This window comes from Colletotrichum truncatum (genome assembly GCF_014235925.2).
Source record: "Colletotrichum truncatum strain CMES1059 chromosome Unknown Contig_0009, whole genome shotgun sequence".
NCBI lineage: Eukaryota > Fungi > Ascomycota > Sordariomycetes > Glomerellales > Glomerellaceae > Colletotrichum > Colletotrichum truncatum.
In genome coordinates this window covers 2,218,338-2,236,672 of record NW_027222406.1, presented here as the reverse complement: position 1 = coordinate 2,236,672, position 18,335 = coordinate 2,218,338, and the positions used below count along the sequence as shown (strand labels likewise).

General features: G+C 49.0%; 7 protein-coding genes across 7 annotated transcripts; 3 read left to right on the top strand and 4 right to left on the bottom strand.

The window, feature by feature from the left end:
• Positions 1-101: 101 nt before the first annotated feature.
• Positions 102-974, bottom strand: CTRU02_213143 (zinc finger protein; the record flags this gene model as incomplete). The annotated part of the gene is made up of 2 exons (XM_036721705.1): positions 102-599; positions 648-974. The coding sequence occupies 2 exons, from the start codon at positions 972-974 to the stop codon at positions 102-104; spliced, it is 825 nt and encodes a 274-aa protein (XP_036586874.1).
• Positions 975-3,237: 2,263 nt separating this feature from the next.
• Positions 3,238-4,405, top strand: CTRU02_213142 (isoflavone reductase family protein; the record flags this gene model as incomplete). The annotated part of the gene is made up of 4 exons (XM_036721704.1): positions 3,238-3,327; positions 3,396-3,689; positions 3,752-4,084; positions 4,139-4,405. The coding sequence occupies 4 exons, from the start codon at positions 3,238-3,240 to the stop codon at positions 4,403-4,405; spliced, it is 984 nt and encodes a 327-aa protein (XP_036586873.1).
• A 245-nt stretch (positions 4,406-4,650) lies between these two features.
• Positions 4,651-8,067, bottom strand: CTRU02_213141 (glycoside hydrolase family 2; the record flags this gene model as incomplete). The annotated part of the gene is made up of 4 exons (XM_070205979.1): positions 4,651-4,772; positions 4,820-7,479; positions 7,527-7,649; positions 7,706-8,067. The coding sequence occupies 4 exons, from the start codon at positions 8,065-8,067 to the stop codon at positions 4,651-4,653; spliced, it is 3,267 nt and encodes a 1,088-aa protein (XP_070060372.1).
• A 379-nt stretch (positions 8,068-8,446) lies between these two features.
• Positions 8,447-10,508, bottom strand: CTRU02_213140 (ergot alkaloid biosynthetic protein a; the record flags this gene model as incomplete). The annotated part of the gene is made up of 5 exons (XM_070205978.1): positions 8,447-8,704; positions 8,757-8,953; positions 9,010-9,429; positions 9,890-9,906; positions 10,003-10,508. The coding sequence occupies 5 exons, from the start codon at positions 10,506-10,508 to the stop codon at positions 8,447-8,449; spliced, it is 1,398 nt and encodes a 465-aa protein (XP_070060371.1).
• Positions 10,509-12,033: 1,525 nt separating this feature from the next.
• Positions 12,034-13,173, top strand: CTRU02_213139 (NmrA-like family protein (Rossmann-fold NAD(P)(+)-binding protein); the record flags this gene model as incomplete). Its single annotated transcript, XM_036721702.2, has 4 exons — positions 12,034-12,245; positions 12,315-12,548; positions 12,611-12,685; positions 12,753-13,173. 4 exons carry the CDS (start codon positions 12,034-12,036, stop codon positions 13,171-13,173), a joined length of 942 nt encoding a protein of 313 aa, XP_036586871.2.
• A 698-nt stretch (positions 13,174-13,871) lies between these two features.
• Positions 13,872-15,455, top strand: CTRU02_213138 (uncharacterized protein; the record flags this gene model as incomplete). The annotated part of the gene is made up of 1 exon (XM_036721701.1): positions 13,872-15,455. The coding sequence occupies one exon, from the start codon at positions 13,872-13,874 to the stop codon at positions 15,453-15,455; it is 1,584 nt and encodes a 527-aa protein (XP_036586870.1).
• Positions 15,456-15,774: 319 nt separating this feature from the next.
• On the bottom strand, positions 15,775-17,672 carry CTRU02_213137 (allantoate permease; the record flags this gene model as incomplete). The annotated part of the gene is made up of 5 exons (XM_036721700.1): positions 15,775-16,012; positions 16,075-16,557; positions 16,618-16,845; positions 16,905-17,336; positions 17,419-17,672. The coding sequence occupies 5 exons, from the start codon at positions 17,670-17,672 to the stop codon at positions 15,775-15,777; spliced, it is 1,635 nt and encodes a 544-aa protein (XP_036586869.1).
• Positions 17,673-18,335: the final 663 nt, after the last annotated feature.

The following is an 18,335-nucleotide window of genomic DNA, read 5'->3' as shown; positions in this document are numbered from 1 at the left end:
ACCTTAACTGAATGAAATGGACCGGTAATTAATATCCCGCAACAACACCTTACATCATTGATGTTGTCATTCAAGCGGCGATATTAGGGTTGCTAACACAATCAAAATGAAATCATGCGACCAGGATCGATAATTCTCCCAACCTGCTTCTGGACGTTGGCAAAACGCATGAAGTTACATGACTCACTTTCCAGGTGATTGATGACGGCTGCCAAAGTGGTGAACTCTTTGATACAACTTCGATTCGGACAGTGGTAGAGTTTCTCTTGATGAACAGGAGAGTTGAGATGCTGAGTCAAGCCGGGCAGCTGCTGGAAAAGACGATGGCAGAGATAACATTCGAATGCACAATACTCGGGGTTCCAAGTCTTGCTGGTTGCTCTGTACACCGGTGAGCCATGCCAGTCAAGAAGCTTCTTGGCAAGGACTCCATTGGGGTCACGCTGACGGACGGCTTGATACAATTTGTCGCGGTCAAGAGGAGCATTTGGGCAACAACCCTGTTCCAAGTGATATACAAGGCCAGTTGCGGTATTGCGAAACTCCTTGCAGAAAGGGCACTGAAGGTCCGAGATGCGGTGAAGCTTGGAGTTAAGATGCTACAACATTCAGCCTACGTACTCGAACGACAACCAATGATGATTTACCTGTTGAAGATTGTTCCGATTTTGGAAAAAGCGCCCACAGGGCTTACAGTAGCAGTGATCCTCAAGTTCATGTTCCTGCAGTTCCTCTTCGTCGCAGAAGCAGTCGGAACAGCGGTCGCATTCCCAGTAGGTGTGCGGGGTGGCAGGCTGTGCCCAGTGATCCAAGGCATTCATGTGTTGGTCAACAGAATGTTGGCTATTAAAGTAGCGGTCGCAGGTATCGCATTCATAGAGAGGAATACCATGTCCGGTCGCATTGAGATGTTGCTCACGAGAGTGCCATCCCGCAGGGAATTGGCGCCAGCACGTGCCGCAAGTGAAGGTCATTGTCGAGATGATGAGATGAAGCAGAAAAAAACCCAGTCGACTAGAGACATAAAGACAATTGGCTTCTTGAACCTAATGTTGATAAAGATTGCAGCAGCAGATTTGCTAGTCTGCGGTGCCAATCCGCTGATGAAGCAGAAGAATCCGACTTACCAACGATTGCTTTGTAAAGCCTGTTCTTTTCTCAAGCTTAGAGGAAAACCTCGACAGAAATGAGAGATTTATGTTGATCTTTTCCTCTTCGTAAAAAACAATGACAGGAGTGTAACGAGGAAGGCAATATTCTGAGTCTAAGCTCAGCCTTGTGAGAGAAGAACTAAGGGGGGGGGGGGGCAAAATGGAAAAGGCAAAGGTGATGAGGCACGGGTTTACGCTCAAATAATATCGAGTAGGCAGGCACGTCAACCCACCACAGGAAGCGGTCGCCCTTGCTGTTTTTGTTTCTCTTGCAGTTTAAAACGTCTACTTTCAAGGCATGACTAGGGGAAAATATGAGTAATCAGGTTGTTTTTTTTTGTGAATTCGCAGCATCCAAGGTGAAATGGTGAAGCAAACATCAACGTGGCCTACTGTCCTACGGCTGTATGGCTCACCAGCGCATTGGATGAATTGCGTGAGGCGGAGAAGATAAAGAGTGCCTGAATGCCCATTTAAAGACATCTGTCTCATCGGAAGTTTCGGCTACAGAATACCGACCCCCTGGTAGTTTAGATGAGCAATACAGGGAGTTGATTGCATGCCCCGATGTATGCGATGGCTCAAACTTTGGACCCACTCTCTGTTCACTATCTCCCCCTAAACTCTCTTATTTCATCTGGTCAACTTTCTGCTCTGTGACACGACTAGGTACCATCATCACATGCAAAGAAGATGGGCGTGGATGAAGATTTTCAGAGTTCACAACCTTTCGCCAGCCATAACCTTCTAGCATCATTTCAAAGCCGTGTAACTATTGAATTCACTTAGTCACAGACAACTCATTATGCTTACTCCGTGAGTCGCTTTGAGACAACGGACTTCTGGTAGGTAATGCATGGTAGCAATGCAGCTTCATATCACATCTATCGTGCTACGTTATTCCAAGTTACCAATGTCGCTATGGGGCTCAAAAACTCGCAAAATAATAAAGTGGGAAGCTCTACTGATGCAGAGTAACTTTCATGCGCTCCAGTCAAAACACATCACTTCAAATTGAATCCTAAACCAGCAATCAATTATCTATGGCGGCTCCGGTAGAGTCGGAATCATCAATTTGCTGAAGATTAGAATAGTTTCGTTTGCCGTAAGACACATTTACTGCAAACGTTCCATGTAAGTCCGCGTCACTCGAAGAACAGTCAGATATTCAACGTAAAGACCTGAAGCCCTGTTTACACAATGCCTCAAATGGCAGGACGATATGCCTTAAGCTCTCATGAATGTAGCAGTTATCAATGAAACAGTAGGTAGCTTCTCTCAACTATAATGTCCAAATGGTCAGCCCAATTGTTCTTTATGCATTTCATTTACTTTTACAAGGCCACAGGATCAGCTGCACTTCAACATCTCCTTCGTATGTTCTACTATTCCTGCAAGTAATTTTCTGAATTCTTTAGACATCTGGCTTAAAAGGCTGAGTAATCGAACGAAATACGGAATTTGCCTCCCATTGTAGTCCCACTTTGGAGAACGGGCCGAGTGGGACAAAGCGGAATCCATGTTCCGCTTTGTCTCAGCGTTTCTAATCATTCAGAAATCGCTTCAAGGGTCAGAAATCTGCTGGATTTAGCATCGTCGGAGCCATATTATGGGGGAAATGATGATACGATCTGGGAGGCAACATTACAGGAGATACAGATGTCTCCTTTAGTTGCATTAACTTGTGTGAACCAATACTAATTTAACGAGTTAGAACATAAGCCAGAATGATAAGATTCCATTTGGAAAGCGTGTTACTGTGAGATAAACCTTCTATTACCAATCCATCGGTTAGCATAAAGAGTCAGAGACAAGTAAGTCCAAACATAAGGAATCAAAATTTCCCCGTGTGGATCATCATGCGCAACAGGGTAGTCCTACATTAGTCAGATGGATACGCTTTAGAATAACTTGGAATATGGATTTATCATCCAGTAAAATGGCGTGATTTACTTTGGGTTGATGAATGATGAGTTTTGCGATTTATTGTTTGCCTAAATAGAGCATTTAAAAGTACTCAGGTCTTTTGAACTATGGTTTTATGTGTATCTATTTTCAACCCAACAAAAACCAAACAAAATACAAGATGTCAATCCGTGTTGCAATTGTAGGTGCTACCGGCGAAACCGGTGGTTCCATAACCAACGCATTGCTAGAGTCGACTGATGTCAAATTCGTAAGTAGTAGTGGGCGTTATTGGCCATACCGGTCTCCCGGGGGCGGGGTGATGCATACGACTAACCTTGGAGTCAGGAGGTAACTGCTCTCGCCCGTCCGGAGTCAATCCAAAAGCCGGCATACACAGAACTTAAGCAACGAAGTGTCACCATCGTTCCGGCAAACTTGAACGGGCCACAAGACGACCTAGTAAAGGTCCTACGTGGGATTGATGTTGTAGTCTCCGCCATCGCATTTACTAGCCTTTCGGACGAAATCCCACTCGCCAATGCGTCAAAGGCTGCGGGCGTTAAGAGATTTGTCCAGTCCGCCTTGATGGTTGTCATTCCACCGCGTGGAGTTGTTGATTTTCGTGAAAAGGCAAGTAAACCCTTCTTTTTTCTCAGTTGAAAACACCTTAGTATTGTTCTAACTCCTTGCAGAAAGACGATATTCTGAGCCACATTCTCAAAATTCGCCTGCCTTACACATACATCGACGCTGGGTGGTGGTATCAAATCGCGTTTCCACGGCTTCCCTCTGGTAAAATCGACTATGCTATCCCTTCCGACTACTCTGGAAATCTTCTTGGTGCTGACGGAAATGTTCCGATTGCCTTGGCCGATATTCGTGACGTAGGTCGCTATGTTGCCCGAGTCATCGCGGACCCTCGAACGATCAACAAGAAGGTTTTTGTCTACAGTGAGGTTCTGCCTCAAAACCAGATATATGAAGCATTTGAGAAGGCCAGCGGAGAGAAACTGGAAAGGCAATACGTAAGATCCCTGTCCGCCTCTTGGAGGCACACCTAACCTTCTTGTGTGCATCAGATTTCCGAAACAGAATTACTGTCAAATATTGAGGCGGCACGCTCACTAGCTAACACCAACCCCGAAAACTCCGATGCCGTGAGGCAATTTGTGAAGGGCCAGCTTCTTCATTCTATCGCCATTCGCGGGGATAACACACCCGAGAATGCTGAGTACTTGGGATATTTAGATGGTAAAGCGTTATACCCTGACTTTCCATACATCAAGTTCGACGATTTTGTCGGAGATCTACTCATTGGAAAGGCAAAAGGGGTTTACAACCCGTAACGTCGCTGGGGTTTTAGCTACAACTACCTAGAAAGTGGAATTGACAGTCTACCTTCGCTATTCAGGTATTCAAACTATGGGCGGCTATGTTTGGACTGAAGAAGACGTGGTAGAATTCTCATTCCCTTGCACAAATAGTCCAATGAAGAAAATATAATAATTATAAATCCACTGGATATTTCACTTAGGCTGTAATCAGCAGACCAAACTTTTGAGTGGCACAACCACGACAAACCTCAACCCAGTTACTCATCCAACACTACCCATTCTTCACCGGAATCAGCCTTCGCTTCAACTAGCAGAGTTGGCTTTTCCAAAACTCCAGTTGGTTTCAATCTGTATTCCTCACTCCAAGCCCAGCCCCCAGCTATACAACATGTTAGTTGAGTTCACGCATGCTGATGTATGACTTACTTCTCCACTGGTCAGGCCAGCACCCAAAAATACCATCAGTCAGGTGGATGTGGCCAAATGAATTGTACCGGTATCCAAATGCAGTGATGGAAATCTCATGCTTCCCGACTTCAAGTTCGCCCAGACATAATTTCCTTGGTTGTAGCGCAATGTGCCCGCTGTCCTTCTTTCCCCACCGAACTTTGACCACAGGGGTGGCAAACTGCGGAACAGCAAGCGTGACGTTAGATGGGGATTTGAGTGAGAACGAACAGTTGTAAGTCACGTTGCCAGCATAGAATGGATGTCCCTGCGTTACGACATCGCCCCAACCCAGACTCTGTCTACGCTCTCGCAATATTGGCAAGTTGTCCTTGAGGTCGACGCTAAAGCTGCCAAGTAGATAGAGTCTCTCCAAGTTCGTGAGAACGCCAAAAGGCATGCTGAGGTCGATGGTATTCTTTCCCTTGCGGATCATCTTCCTCGGCACTGGCACCGTCTTGATGTCCTCGTCAACCCACCAAGACATCTCACTTTCGTCGACGGGCACTTTGTGGCCGTTGATGGTAATCCTAGCCGCTTCAGGGTTCTCCATCGCAAGACGAGTGGGTGTTTTGATGACGACGTCCGAGTCGAATTCGAAGCGTAAATCAACGTAAACCTTGGCTGCTCGCTCAGACTGCGGTACGCTCCAAGGCTGTTTCCAGGCCGATCCTTTAGCAGGCAAGCGCAGACGAGATCGTATTTCGTTGTCGATCTTGAGGATTTCTTGACGGGTAGCATCTTCCCAAGGGTCATCGTCGATTCTGTACGAAGCGTAGTCTAGGAGGAGAACATTTGGTTCAGACAAGACAACTTCTTCCAGCTTTAGTTCGACGGCCTCTTGCTTTGGTGGCGCCAGAGTCACTGCACCGGCAATATCAACGAATGACAACTCCTCGGCCGGGACGGGGTAGAGCCTCAGAAGCAGGCTTGCGCATCCTTCGAACCTGTGTTCAAAGACGGTCCATCCCTTTGCATAATGAGCCTTATGATGGCTATTCTCACCCGTGAATGTGTCCAAAACTTCAACATCCCAGTCGCCCTTGATCTTGACCAAGGTATCGTAAGGGTTGTTTCGGTCAGTGTTGCAAATGAAGACAAAGCGCTCATCATTATCCTCACGCATCTGGTATAGAAGCGTTTGAGTTGGGTTGCCGTCTTTCAAATCAATCTGTACGTCCCTGGTATCAGAGACAGCCGACAAGATCTCATTTTGGTCCCACGCAACTCGGGTACAAGGGTTGACGTCCAAGCTGACATCTGGCGGTGCGGCTTGAGCATTGACGAGGACTGGTCCGTCGCCAGCAATAATGACTCTACCCCCCGCAGCGGCAAACTTCTTGACAACGTCCAACGTCGTCGATCTGATTGTGCGCAATCTCGGTAAAATGACGACATCGTACGTGCAGTGCCCAACCTTCAAAGGTGCCGAGATGTCCTCGTCAATCTGGCCCGGCAAAAGACTCTCGGCGATGAAGTCAAAGTCCACAAGCCCATGCAGAAGCCAATTCGTCAACTCGGCGAAAGCCTGATCTCGCTGGCCAATCTCGTCATCGCCGCTGTTGTTCGGACCGAAGCACAGCCAGAAACTCTCGATTGGATGAACGACTGCCACCCTCGTGACGGCTTTGCCGCGAGTCAAAGCCACCCCAACCCTCGCAAAATGGTCCTCGATATAGCTGTATTCTTTGTACCAGGGACTCTGGTAGTTGATGCTGGCGGGATAGTCTCGCTTAGCCTCTCCGGCCATGCTAAGCCAGCTGAGATGCTGCACGCGGAAAGTGATGCCCAGTGCCGCGTGCCAGTCTCCACAGCCTTTGTGGCCCTCGAAGGTGAAGTACCAGTGCGTGCAACCGTAGATCTCACTCATGGCCCCGCGGATGCCCTTCTGGCGGGCTACGCTGGTACACTGCTTGGCCGTGTTGTACTCCACCCAGTCGTTGAGGAGGTCCATACCGGGTAAAGACTGGTTACGGTAGCATCGCATGGCCTCACCATGTGCCGTAGTTTGCTGTCGTAAGGTCGGTTCCTCCATCATGTGTCCGTTCAAAAGAATATTGTTCTTTTTGCACCACCCTCCTAAGAGGTCGAGGAACGAGGTGACGAAGCGCTCGCTAACATGGTCGTGAAAGCGATAACGAGCTAGACTCGGGGTGTCTCCTGGAAGATCCCAGATCAGCTCGGGGATACTGCTGACAAGGTCTGCATCCTCGCCATATGTCTTTCTGAAGGTGTCTGGAAGGTCAGCTGTCCACGGAAGAAAGACATCTTCGACGCCATCCGGGCTGGACAGCTGAGTTTTGATTGCAACTTGTGGTTCATCTGTAAAGATGCATGGCACCGTGCTTCCGAATTTATCGCCGATCTTGTTCTTGTAAACCTCATGAGTACTTTGCAAGAAGCGATTCATAGCCTCAGTGCTCATAGTATCGATGTAGGTCTGGCCATTGAACCAAGGAGAAGGCGGGTTGATCTCAACGTAAGCGTACCAAACACGTCCACCCGGTTCGGCACCCTCTCCTTCATTAAGCTTGCGACTAGACTTGAGGCGACCATTCTCATCGAGCGTGATGGAGTATCTCGCAAGCAGATAACCGTCCTCGCTTCGGCAGGCTTGTGCCGAACTTGGAGCACAACCACTGATAGTCGTGAGCAGGAAGTCGTTTACTGGTCCATAGAAACTTACCCTCCGAGCTCAACGGTTCCGTAAGGATGAGGAGTAAACAGAATATGCTTAGTCTTATGTTGAGGATACTGTTTGACCACCTTTCCACCGGCAACACCTGATGGCCATCGGTCATCATCGTACCTGATAAAAGTCAGCACTCTGCGAGAGACCCTGTGATGGTGATCCAGAAATCTTACAGGCAGGCGAGCATTCCCTTGCTTTCCGCATATTCAACGCAATCACGCACTCGGTCCATGAATTCCGGACCCATGTAGTCAGTGTCAAGGCCGGTCCGGACATGCATGTGGAATCCCCCCATTCCCATCTCCTGGAGATAGTCAATCTGCCGGAGCAGCTTCTTCTTGTCGAGCTTCGTGTTCCATGACCAAAGCGGGCATCCTCGGTACTCTGCCGTCGGGTTCTTGAACAGGGCCTGGCGAAATGGTTTGGCGCTTTTCGGGTAGGTCAATGGATTCGGCTTCTCCACATCCGCCCGTTCCGTCCGGGAACCACCGACGACACCTCCGTCACCTTCTATGGCCACGAAAGATGAGTCCATGTTGGCATTCCTTCCAGGTGAGCAGAGTTTCCAGAATTCACATTGACTGCTGATGAAAGCCCAGAGATATTATTGGAAAAAAAGGGTTCTTCTGCTATGCAGATGTTCAAGTACAGAACGGACATTTGTGATCTCATAACTTGTTTCAACCTGAGCGCAGATCCCCGCACGCGAGTGTACGTGGACAATTTGGCTGAAAACGGCGGGTGGCCGCTAACTGCAAACAAAACCTTTTTCTTAAACCTTTTTTCGACAGCCGAAAAGAAAAGCCACATGGGGGGACCCCTGAAGAACTCTTTGCCCAGATAGACCTTTGCCAGTGGCAGGAGTGGCAGCAATTGTATCTTGGAAAAATTAAGCGTCCCTTATCAACCCCCCCTTACGCTTCCGCCCAGACATGCTTGGATTCTTCGGCCACATCACGGAATTTCCGGGGCTGCTTGCCTGTCAGTGCGAGAACTACACTGTTCGTCCGGTTCTCGCTCCCATTCTTGATGTCCGTGTCCATCCCCCCCATCATCTCTGCGTAATCCCGCGGCATTATCCCCAGGTCAACGAACCGATCCTCCAGTTCCCTTCTTGACAGGTCCTTGTGAATGATTTTACGACCGAGAACTTCGGTGAGTATATTGGCAATCTGTTGCAGTCAGATATGAATTCAACAATTGTTGTGGAAATGGTAGGCTTACATCGTCATAGCCGAGCAACTCCGGTCCAAGGAGGAGATATTGATCATTGGGCGCGTCTTCTTGGAGGAGAAGCTGAAGCCCACATGCTGCAATGTCCTCGGTCGCAATCCACGGAATCTTGCCGTCCCCTGTCGCGGAGTAGATTGTGCTCTCGTTCTTGATCGAGTCAACGTGGTTTCGCTGCTCAACAAGGTTTTCTGTCTGGCGCATCAGCAAACTTGTTCACGTTCATTGCGCTGGGAATAGTGCTTACGTTGGAACCACGTCGGGCGCAGTGCGGCCCATTCCACCTCCCCCTTGTCGCCCAGTTGCTTCAAATATGCATGCGGCCGGCTCATTGCTTGCCCGTTAATGTCCGGCTCACAGGGGCTTCCACTCAGCAGTACAAAGCGTTTGGTCCCCTTCAATCGCGCCTGGTCGATGAAGGACTGCATCGGAGGCAGCATGTCCAACACGGGTGGCGCGACGAGGAACACACTCGTGGCATTTACATCCAGGGCCGGCCCCCATGTCTTCTCATCTAGCCAGTCGAAGGCGATCGGCTTGACATTGTCGGCACCGGGCTCTGTAGTGGACTCCCCCTTCCGGGATGACTGGTATGTCGGGATGTCGGTGCTGGCCAGAAGCTTGGTGAGCTGGCGACCGATTTTGCCAAATCCGGCCAGGATAAGGACTGTCTTCTGGTTGGTGTTTGGTGACATTTTAATAATATACGCAGAGGACTGTTTCTTTCTCTAATGGTTTGTGATGACAGAATACGGCGCAAACTGGCAATATTTATAATGGTCAAGGATGCTGATTGTCTTCGCTCTCATCACGGCTGAGGGGGCTTTAACGGAGCTAAGCCAAAGTCTTCGCCCCGGATTTAAGCGACGGCGGTGGCCATGAATCCTTCAACCCCTCATCATCATTTCATACGAGTCCAAATCGCCAAATGTAGGCTATGGAACGGTTTGAAGTTGTCCCGATAATCACCATGATTATAAATCTCTCATATGGATCGTCTCGACATTTGTTTGAATTTGTATACCTTTTGTGAGACAGAGGAATGATTGGCCTGCACTACGATCAAGATACTTGAAATTTCTTGTTAGAGCAAAGCAGAAATCATAGGGCCTCCCCTAACGGCTTACCGCTCGCTTCTATGCCGCTGGTGCCTCAGCAAAAAGATAATGCATCCCCAAGTGAACAAGCCATGCCTCTGCTGACAGTGTACTTAGTCATGATGATCCCACTGCCCTCCAACCTTGTGCTCTCCAGTAACTCCAATTTGAACCCGCCATGAGGCGTAAGCGACGTATTTTCCACCATCCGCGTCCCCTTCCCTAAAATGACCGGCATGATTGCCGCCTCCACCGTGTCCAGCATCCCCGCATCAAGGCACGGCCCGGCCAGTGAGCCGCCGCCCATAAGCCAGATATCCCGGCCTTCGCGGTTCTTCAACTCGGCCACATACGCCGTGAAATCGCCCGACACAATCGTTACATGAGGATGATGCTCACTCTTCAACGTCCGGCTGAAGACGACAATATTTTCTTTTGACTGTTTGAGTAGAGGATTCTGCTCGCCCATAGCGAACATGCATTCGTACGTCTTGCGCCCCATGATGAAGGTGTCGAATTGTGCATAGAGTGCGTCGAAATCGATGCTAGAGTCATGCACGATCCAACTTGACGATCCATCTAGGGGTGCAATGAAGCCGTCTAAAGACGTGGCTACATTGTATCGCAGGCGGCGAGTTGTTTCTTTCATGTTGGTGTGTGTGACGCAAATCGGGATGAAGATTTGTGCTTCTGTTGCTTGAATCTGCGGATGCGAACGCTTTTAAATCCGAGACCACGATCGAAAACGATCTGCCAGTTCGATTTTAAAAACCGGAAAGTAGCGTGTAGTTACAACAGAACGAATCATCCAATATTGACCTTTGGCAGTAGAACGGACGTCCGAAGATTTGGCCCTCCTCTGATGTCACATCGCCCACAGTTTCTAATGTGTACCTTGCCCGTTGTTGGCTCGTGATACAAGCCGTGGAAATGCGAGCGGGACGCAATGTTCTAGTTGTAGGCCGCCTACCATCAGCATCCATGCACGTGATTCGGCAAGGAGTCATAGCTCATGGACTTACGCTGACTTGCCCTATATAGGCGACGGTGAGGACTCGGTGAAGGGGGGTTTCAGTTGGACAAATAGTCGTGTGTTTCAAGACCACATCATCGCTGAGTCGCGTCTGAAACTGAGCCGAGGCAGTGACGCTACAAGGGCCGATTATCAGCCAAGAGCCTACAGCGGGCGGCAGCTGCCCTGCCATGGCGGCCGAATTTAGATCATTGAGCCAATAATACATAGTTGATGAAGGTTACAGGGAAGAAGTTCTTCCTTGTCAATAAGACGAATATGACCACAAGTTAAATGGCAATAGGGTTTCCATATTAAACTGTATCTTGATATATCGATGGAAGGAGAGGAACAAGTTATTCACTGTTGCATCCGTGCGGGCAATGTGCAATCATTCGTGCTGAGTAGATGAAATACGACGCATGTTGAAATGATTACCCAGCGCTGGTCACAGCCTCACATTTTCCTTCTCTGACGTATGGCATCTAAAGTAACCCCTATCATCGTGTTAGGATAGGTTGTTATTCCACTGGTCGCGAGACATGCTTCTGCGCTTGCGTTGCTTCGGTCTTGATATTGACATGCACCCTCCGCGCTGCCAAAGTCCCGGCATCAGGCTGGATAACGTTGTTACCCTGATCCCATGATGTTGTGTATCCGGCTTTTGCGAATGTGCAAAGGACGAAGAAACAGATTGACGAACAGAAAATGAGATGAAGAATTAACCCAACAGGCTTATGTGCAACCCGCCTTTTTCGTCCGACCAATCTCGTTGTGTCGTATGACGTTTGTTGTTTTGCTGGCTGGAAGCAAAATGCTACCGCCCGGACGTACATTTTACTTACAGCTTGTATTACTGGGTTTTCGACTACATTGATCATCCTATTGCTAGTCTTTAACGTAATTGCTTATCTCAGCCTACATATTTGGCGCACCTTGTGGGTTGCTGCAAGAACTGGAGGCACTAGCCGACGAACTCCAGTTAGGAACGAGAACGAGAACGAGGCTGAATGCATGTCTCAATCACAGTTTCAACTTACAGCGAGAATAAAAACCGCCAAATCCTCATTTTCGCCCTTTTTCGTTTTCTTTCCGATCATGATATGATTTCTGCTCAATTTCCGAGGTTACGTGACGTGCGCATCCTTCTTATATCTGCATCATGTCAGTCAATCGCATTGCCGTCTATGGCCACCGCGGCTGGGGCAGTTCCAGGATTGTCAGCGCCCTCATTTCCTCAGGAGTTCCCATAAGGGTGCTGTTTCGCGCTGGATCAGACATCTCCAACATCCCAGAGACAGTTGAAAAAGTGGAAGTGGACGTTAATGACGAGCAGGCCTTGATCGCTGCCTTGCAGGACATAGATATTGTAATGTAAGGTTGATTACATCCGACGTCTGGCGTTACCTGATCTCTTTGGAACGATTCTGACTGCGATTACAGCTCTCTTGTGGGGCATGAAGGCGTCCAAAGACAACATGGCTTCGTCAAAGCTATCCCGAAAACGAATGTGAAGCTGTTTTCGCCCTCAGATCTAGCTGCGCGGTATGACGAGCAAGGCATGCGCATTGGCGTTAACAAGGCCAAGGATGAGGTTGAAAGAGCAGCGAAGGAGGCAGGCATTCCTACTACAGTCGTCCTGATCGGAAACTTTGCCGAGTTTGCACTCAACACTCTGTGAGAGAATACGGACATGGCTTTTTACATATGCTTTGCTAATCTACTACTACCTACTTTAGGGGCATGGGTGTTGATATACCAGGAAACAAGCTTATCTACACAGCGGATAGTGCTGAGAGAAGACTGAATATCTGGTCTGCGATTTCCATTTCTTTCTAACCTTGCCTTGTTTTGCACTTTCAAAGGCTCAATTATTGACGTCTCGATATTTAGCACGAGGGACTATGTGGCAGCAGCATACGTCCTGTTATTTGCGCGCACGCCCATAACCCAAATTCGGAACCGAGCCATCGCATTGACGGAGCTCGCGCCAACAGGCAGAGATGTTGCGGCAGCACTTGAAGAAAAACATGGAACGGCGCCTACAATTTCCACTCACAGCTTGGAAAAGGTCAACGAAGAGGTGGAAAATGGACTCCGCACTGGAAGTCTCTTCACCCTGGCCTGGTACTGCAGAAAGATTTGGGGTACTGGTCAGCAGTCACAGATGGTAGGAGAGGATAAATGGGAGGTTGAAGGCTATGAAAAGGCGACTTTAAGTGGTTTGATTGCAGGGGGGAAACTGGAGGCGTATCGCGAAATGCCGCCCCACGTCAGTGAATACTTTAGGGGGACTTTCTAGAGCAGCAATGTGGAATCGCCAATTTCACAATCAGTCATCAATTGTATGATAAATCTGCATGCAGAGGGTTTAATGACTTGGTGTAGAATTAGTCTATTCCTGCGCTTGTACAGGGGCTCAAAGGTCAAGCTGTGTTCCCTGATGGTTTCTTATTGAACTTGGACGTAGACCACTGAAAGGTGGCAGCAGCTGCTGGAGATGACCCAGTCGTCGAGAGACTGCTAAAAGATAATTGACACTCAGCGCAGCGGCTTTCCAACTTCCGTCAATTATAAGAAAAAGAAAAGAAAAAAAACCCTGCAATTTGAGCATTGAGAAATTATGAATTCTATTTGTTCAAAATGCTTGTGATTAGAAGCAATCACCATCAGCCACACCACCAGGACGGCTAGATTTTAATGAAATGTGAATTCAGGCAGTGCGCCCGACTTGAGTTGCCAAATTTCGTGCCAAGCTGCAAAAGTTTCTATTTGGTCTAGTGAAGCCAACATCTGCCTAAAATTCTGGGCCGAGTGCTGGGAAGCGAAATTTGCGGCACAGCAAAGCACGTTGAGGTGACATTGTTCTCGGGATGTGTATATAACCGCCGACCAGGAGTTGTACACTTGTGGTGATTCCATCCAACATTCCTTTGAGTGACCACTGGCTCCATAAAAGATTCGACAGCATCAACTCACCCTTCTCCAATTACAACAACTATGGGATACTCCGAGATCGAATGCTACTTGTGCGGTGTATCGTTTAAGATTGGACGCCTGCGAACAATGGAAGAAGTCCAAACACCACTTGACCTACCACCCAGTATGCTGGTCAACATGGACATCTATATCAAAAATGCTAGTTGGAGTATTATTCAACGCTGCGAAGATGTGGAAGGTTGCAGGTCCCGGAAGTACACACTGCCAGGCGGGACCGGGGAGATGGACGAACACATAGCCGGCCCTGCTTGCGGGCATACAGGGGGATACCACGGCCGCTTCATTTCTGTGCAAGAAATGCATGGTTGCTGCACCGCCCAAGCCCTCGTTCCCAAGCCCGATGACTGGGAGCCCGAAGAGGACGACGACGACGACATTGAACAGGACGGGTTTTTCCTCACCGGTCTTTGTGACGACATTCCCTCACCGGACTTGGATGATATGGATACGTTCCCCGAGCGCCATGATTGCCATGAACCACAGGTCTGCAACTTCTACCATGACGATCAGATGGAACGAGCAGCCATGGCCTTCCATCCCGCGTGTCTCGAGGTGTTCAAGCGGGCTTCGTTGCGCAGATTTGGCAGTATCGACGTGCAGGGGCTAATGGAATGGTTCCGCCTGGATGCAGCTTGGAGCACGCATAACCCCGTGTCACACTCAGCTGCCGTTAACAGAGGGCGAGACCAATGGTTCCGTCACGTTGTAGGTGATGAGTTCCTTGCTGCCAACCCTTGTTTTGTGCCTCGGCTGCAGCATATTCTACGGGCTCACACAGGGCAAGCCGAGGACACAGACATCGGCCAAGACGCCAGCCAAGACGACGCATCACCACCACCTTCTAGTCCAAACCAAGACCCGTTCACCACCTTGCCGTACGAGCTGCTCACACAGATCCTGTTCGAATTGGAACCATCAGAGGCGGTCAATCTACTCGAGGCATCTAGCGTGCTTCGCGCCTTCCCGCAAACCTTCTTCCGCGAGCTTCTTTTGCGTCAGAAGCCGTGGATTTGGGAGGCTTGGTGCGACCTACCATACTCTTACTGGACGACGACTACAGAAACCGCTCTTCGGAGGCAAGATGAAAAGTGGCAGAAAGCGGCACAGGACTTTGAAAAGACTTTCAAAGACGGCTTTGCCGAGTTGTACAATCTACCAGACGAGTACCTCGAGTCAACTCGTACTCTAGAACACCAACTCAAGGAGAAGTATGGAGAGCTTTGTAGAAAATTATTTGAGCGAGAAAAATATGTAGAGGTTCCCGTTCTGTCACCCACGCAGACGGACTGGTACGGCATTTACGTCGAAACAGAGAAGCAGCACCAAAAGATGCTGGGAATAAGAAATCGCGAAAGAATTTGGAAGGATTGTGAAGAGATTCTGGATCGGATTGAAAAGTATCGCAAAGATGGAAAGATTCGCAGCTTTGATGAAATAATGGAAGAAAGGATGGCCAGACTGGCCAGACTGGAAACAAGTGACGATAGTGACGACGACGACGACGACAATGGTGATGAGAGCGGCGAGAATGGAGAGAGTGACGAAAACGACGATAGTAACGGCAGCGGTTCGGGAGAAGAGTAACCCCTGGATATGGACGGGAGATTGAGTTAAGATAATACAGTGTCTTTAGGGCTATCGTCTGTACGTAATGTTTAATTTTTTTTTTTTTTTAAATCCCGCTTAAGCAACACATTCTATGCTTGATTCAATTGCCTCGCCGTAGCTCTTCAGACCATTAAAATCTCTCTTGTCCGGTAAAAGTTGCGCTAGAGAAGATGCGTTTCAAGCAAGCAAACTAGGCAATTCAAGAGAGAATGCTTAAAAAGCGGGCCGATGTATTTGGAAGAGTTTCTAACACAATCTAGCCCAAGCTATAATTGACCACAAATGCGTTCCGTAATTAGTAAACGTAGATGAAGTCCTCGTTCATGAGGTCGGTCATGTCTCGCAGCGCGTTGTCCTCCTCAATAGTCCTGTGCTGCTGTCCACTCTGGTCCCCCTCAATCTCAACTGCCTTGCTATTCTCCGTTTCTTTGTTGCGCAACATCGACTCGTCAATGACCTGGGCACTTTTACCAAGCTCTTCACGGCGCTTGGCGTGCTTGTTGTTAAGGAACTTGAGGTAGAGAGGAATCAGGCTGTAACAGACAGTGTCAGTAAACGATCCCAGCATCACTACAGAATGACAGAAAAGACTTACGCTCCCATGATGCCCACAAGGACGAACATGATCAAGTTCGAAATCAAACCAGGTCGGTAAAGCGGCGCATCATCAACAGAGTAGAGTAGCGGTCCGATGATGTTGCCTACGCACATACCAATGAAAACCACGGCAGAGGTGGTTTTCTTTTTGGTGTCGCCTGCGGTATTTTGCACCTGCCAGGTAAAGATGATTGGCGTGATGGCAGCAAGGAAGGAGACAAGGTAGTATCCGAAGAGCAAGACGCCCTTGTGCTCACGGGGAACCGTCAGCATCAGGATCGAACCGATGGCGGGGAGCACGGAAAGCATCGCGATGACGATGCCCTTCTTCTTGATTCGTGTCGCGAGCCAGCCGCTGCCCATAATAGCAAAAATTTGAATGGCACCGAAAGGAATGTTGAAGAGAATCGTGGTGAAACTGTCGTAGCCGAAGGACTTGACGATCAAGTTGCCAAAAGTTGAGATTCCACCACTGGCGATGCTACCGGACAAGTTAGACTCATTTACTAATGGGATAACAGTGGCCCTTTAGGAAACTTACGAGATGGCGATGATGAGAACAAACCAGCACCAGGTCTTCAAGTCCGTAAACGTCTCCAGGACATGGTCCCAGCGCCAGTGGCCGGATTGCATACCCATCTGGTTCGCTCGAAGACGTTCGACAGCAATGACCTTTTCTCTTTCAGTAAGGTACTTAGCAGACATGGGTGAGTCGGGCATCAGAATGAGAACTATGATGGAGTATGTAACGGTGAGAAGACCGCAAAACCTAAAGTGCAAAATATCAGCCGTCAAGTTCTCAACACGAGAAGCAACATCATGACTTACAAGAAAATAATTTGGTATGAAAACAGAGTCTCGCTCTTGATGTGTCCCAGTCCATACGTCGCCAGACTGCCAACGATGAAGGTGACTCCGTTCATGGCATTCCACGAACTGGTGACCAGCGTCTGCTCGCTTCGCCTCCACCACATGGTGGTGACTGAAAGACACGAAGGGGCAATCATGGCCTCGAATGTGCCAAGCAAGAACCGCAAACCGAGAAGCGAGCCAAAGTTTGTGCAGGATGTCATGATTGCGAGCATGGATCCCCACAGGAAGATGGCGGCGGCGATGACCTTTCCGTTGGGGAGTTTAACGAGAATCCACGCGGCTGCGGGTTGCCAGACGAGCTGTGCGATGTAGAGGATTGAGCCGAGCCATGAGTATTGACGACCAACAAGGCCAGCATCTTTTGTGATGCCGAAAATGGACACATAACTGTGAAGGAGATTATTAGTGTCTGGACGAGATGTAGCGATGTAACTTATAATGTTACGTCGATGAGAATAGAGAAACTCACCTCAATGAACTCTTATCGAGTTGCTGGAAGAAGTAGGCTCCGAGAAGAAGAGGGAGAATCCGAAAATTGATGCGTTTCCTAACCGCTTTCTCTTCTTCGTATGTGAACGCGGTATCGCCGCCTCCATGCTGCGCCAGGAACTGAGCCGCTCTTTCCTGCAAATCGTCACCCTGGACATTATCATTGCGGACTGGCTCGATGACGTCGGCGGGAGCACCGCTCGTCGGGTTCAGTGGCGGAACATTGGTAGCCATGATGCCGACTTTCGCTTTGACAACCGGCTGTGAAGATGTCACACTTGCCGAACCAATGATTTTATCGATGGAGATGCCTCCGATAGAAAGTGACGCTACAGCACGGCGATGGAAACTAGGGAATATAGGCTCGTAGCGAGAGACAGGTTCTGGGACCCGTTCGTCTTATCAACTTCTACCGGCTCATCACCCTTGTTCCACCCCCAACATCCGGGCTCCTCTCAGCCGAAGACAAACCCACAGCCGAACTTAGAGAACACGTACAAGAATGGGGCATTATGGATATCGAATCAAACACCTGACGTGAGTTGCAACGTTTCCGTGGTGTGGTCCTGGCACAACGGATACGGCAAACGTAACCACCGGATATTAAATGTTGTCCAAGCCCTTGGCCATGTTGCTTGAACCAACATCCAAGAGATGAGGCACATGTATCCCTGTCCGCCGTCACAGGACCCCATTGGAGGGAAAACTTCAGCCTGAATGCGAGACTGCGACATCAAAAGATGATCAACTGGGTCATCGAATCATGTCTTGGCTCAGCGCCTGAGGGTGGCAGATCCTTCGCGAGTCGTGAAGGGCAATTCCCTGCTCTGCCTAGCGATTGTCGAGCGGGTGGCTGGCAGTTATCTCTGGGCATTGAGCCTGAGGGGACCGAAGCCG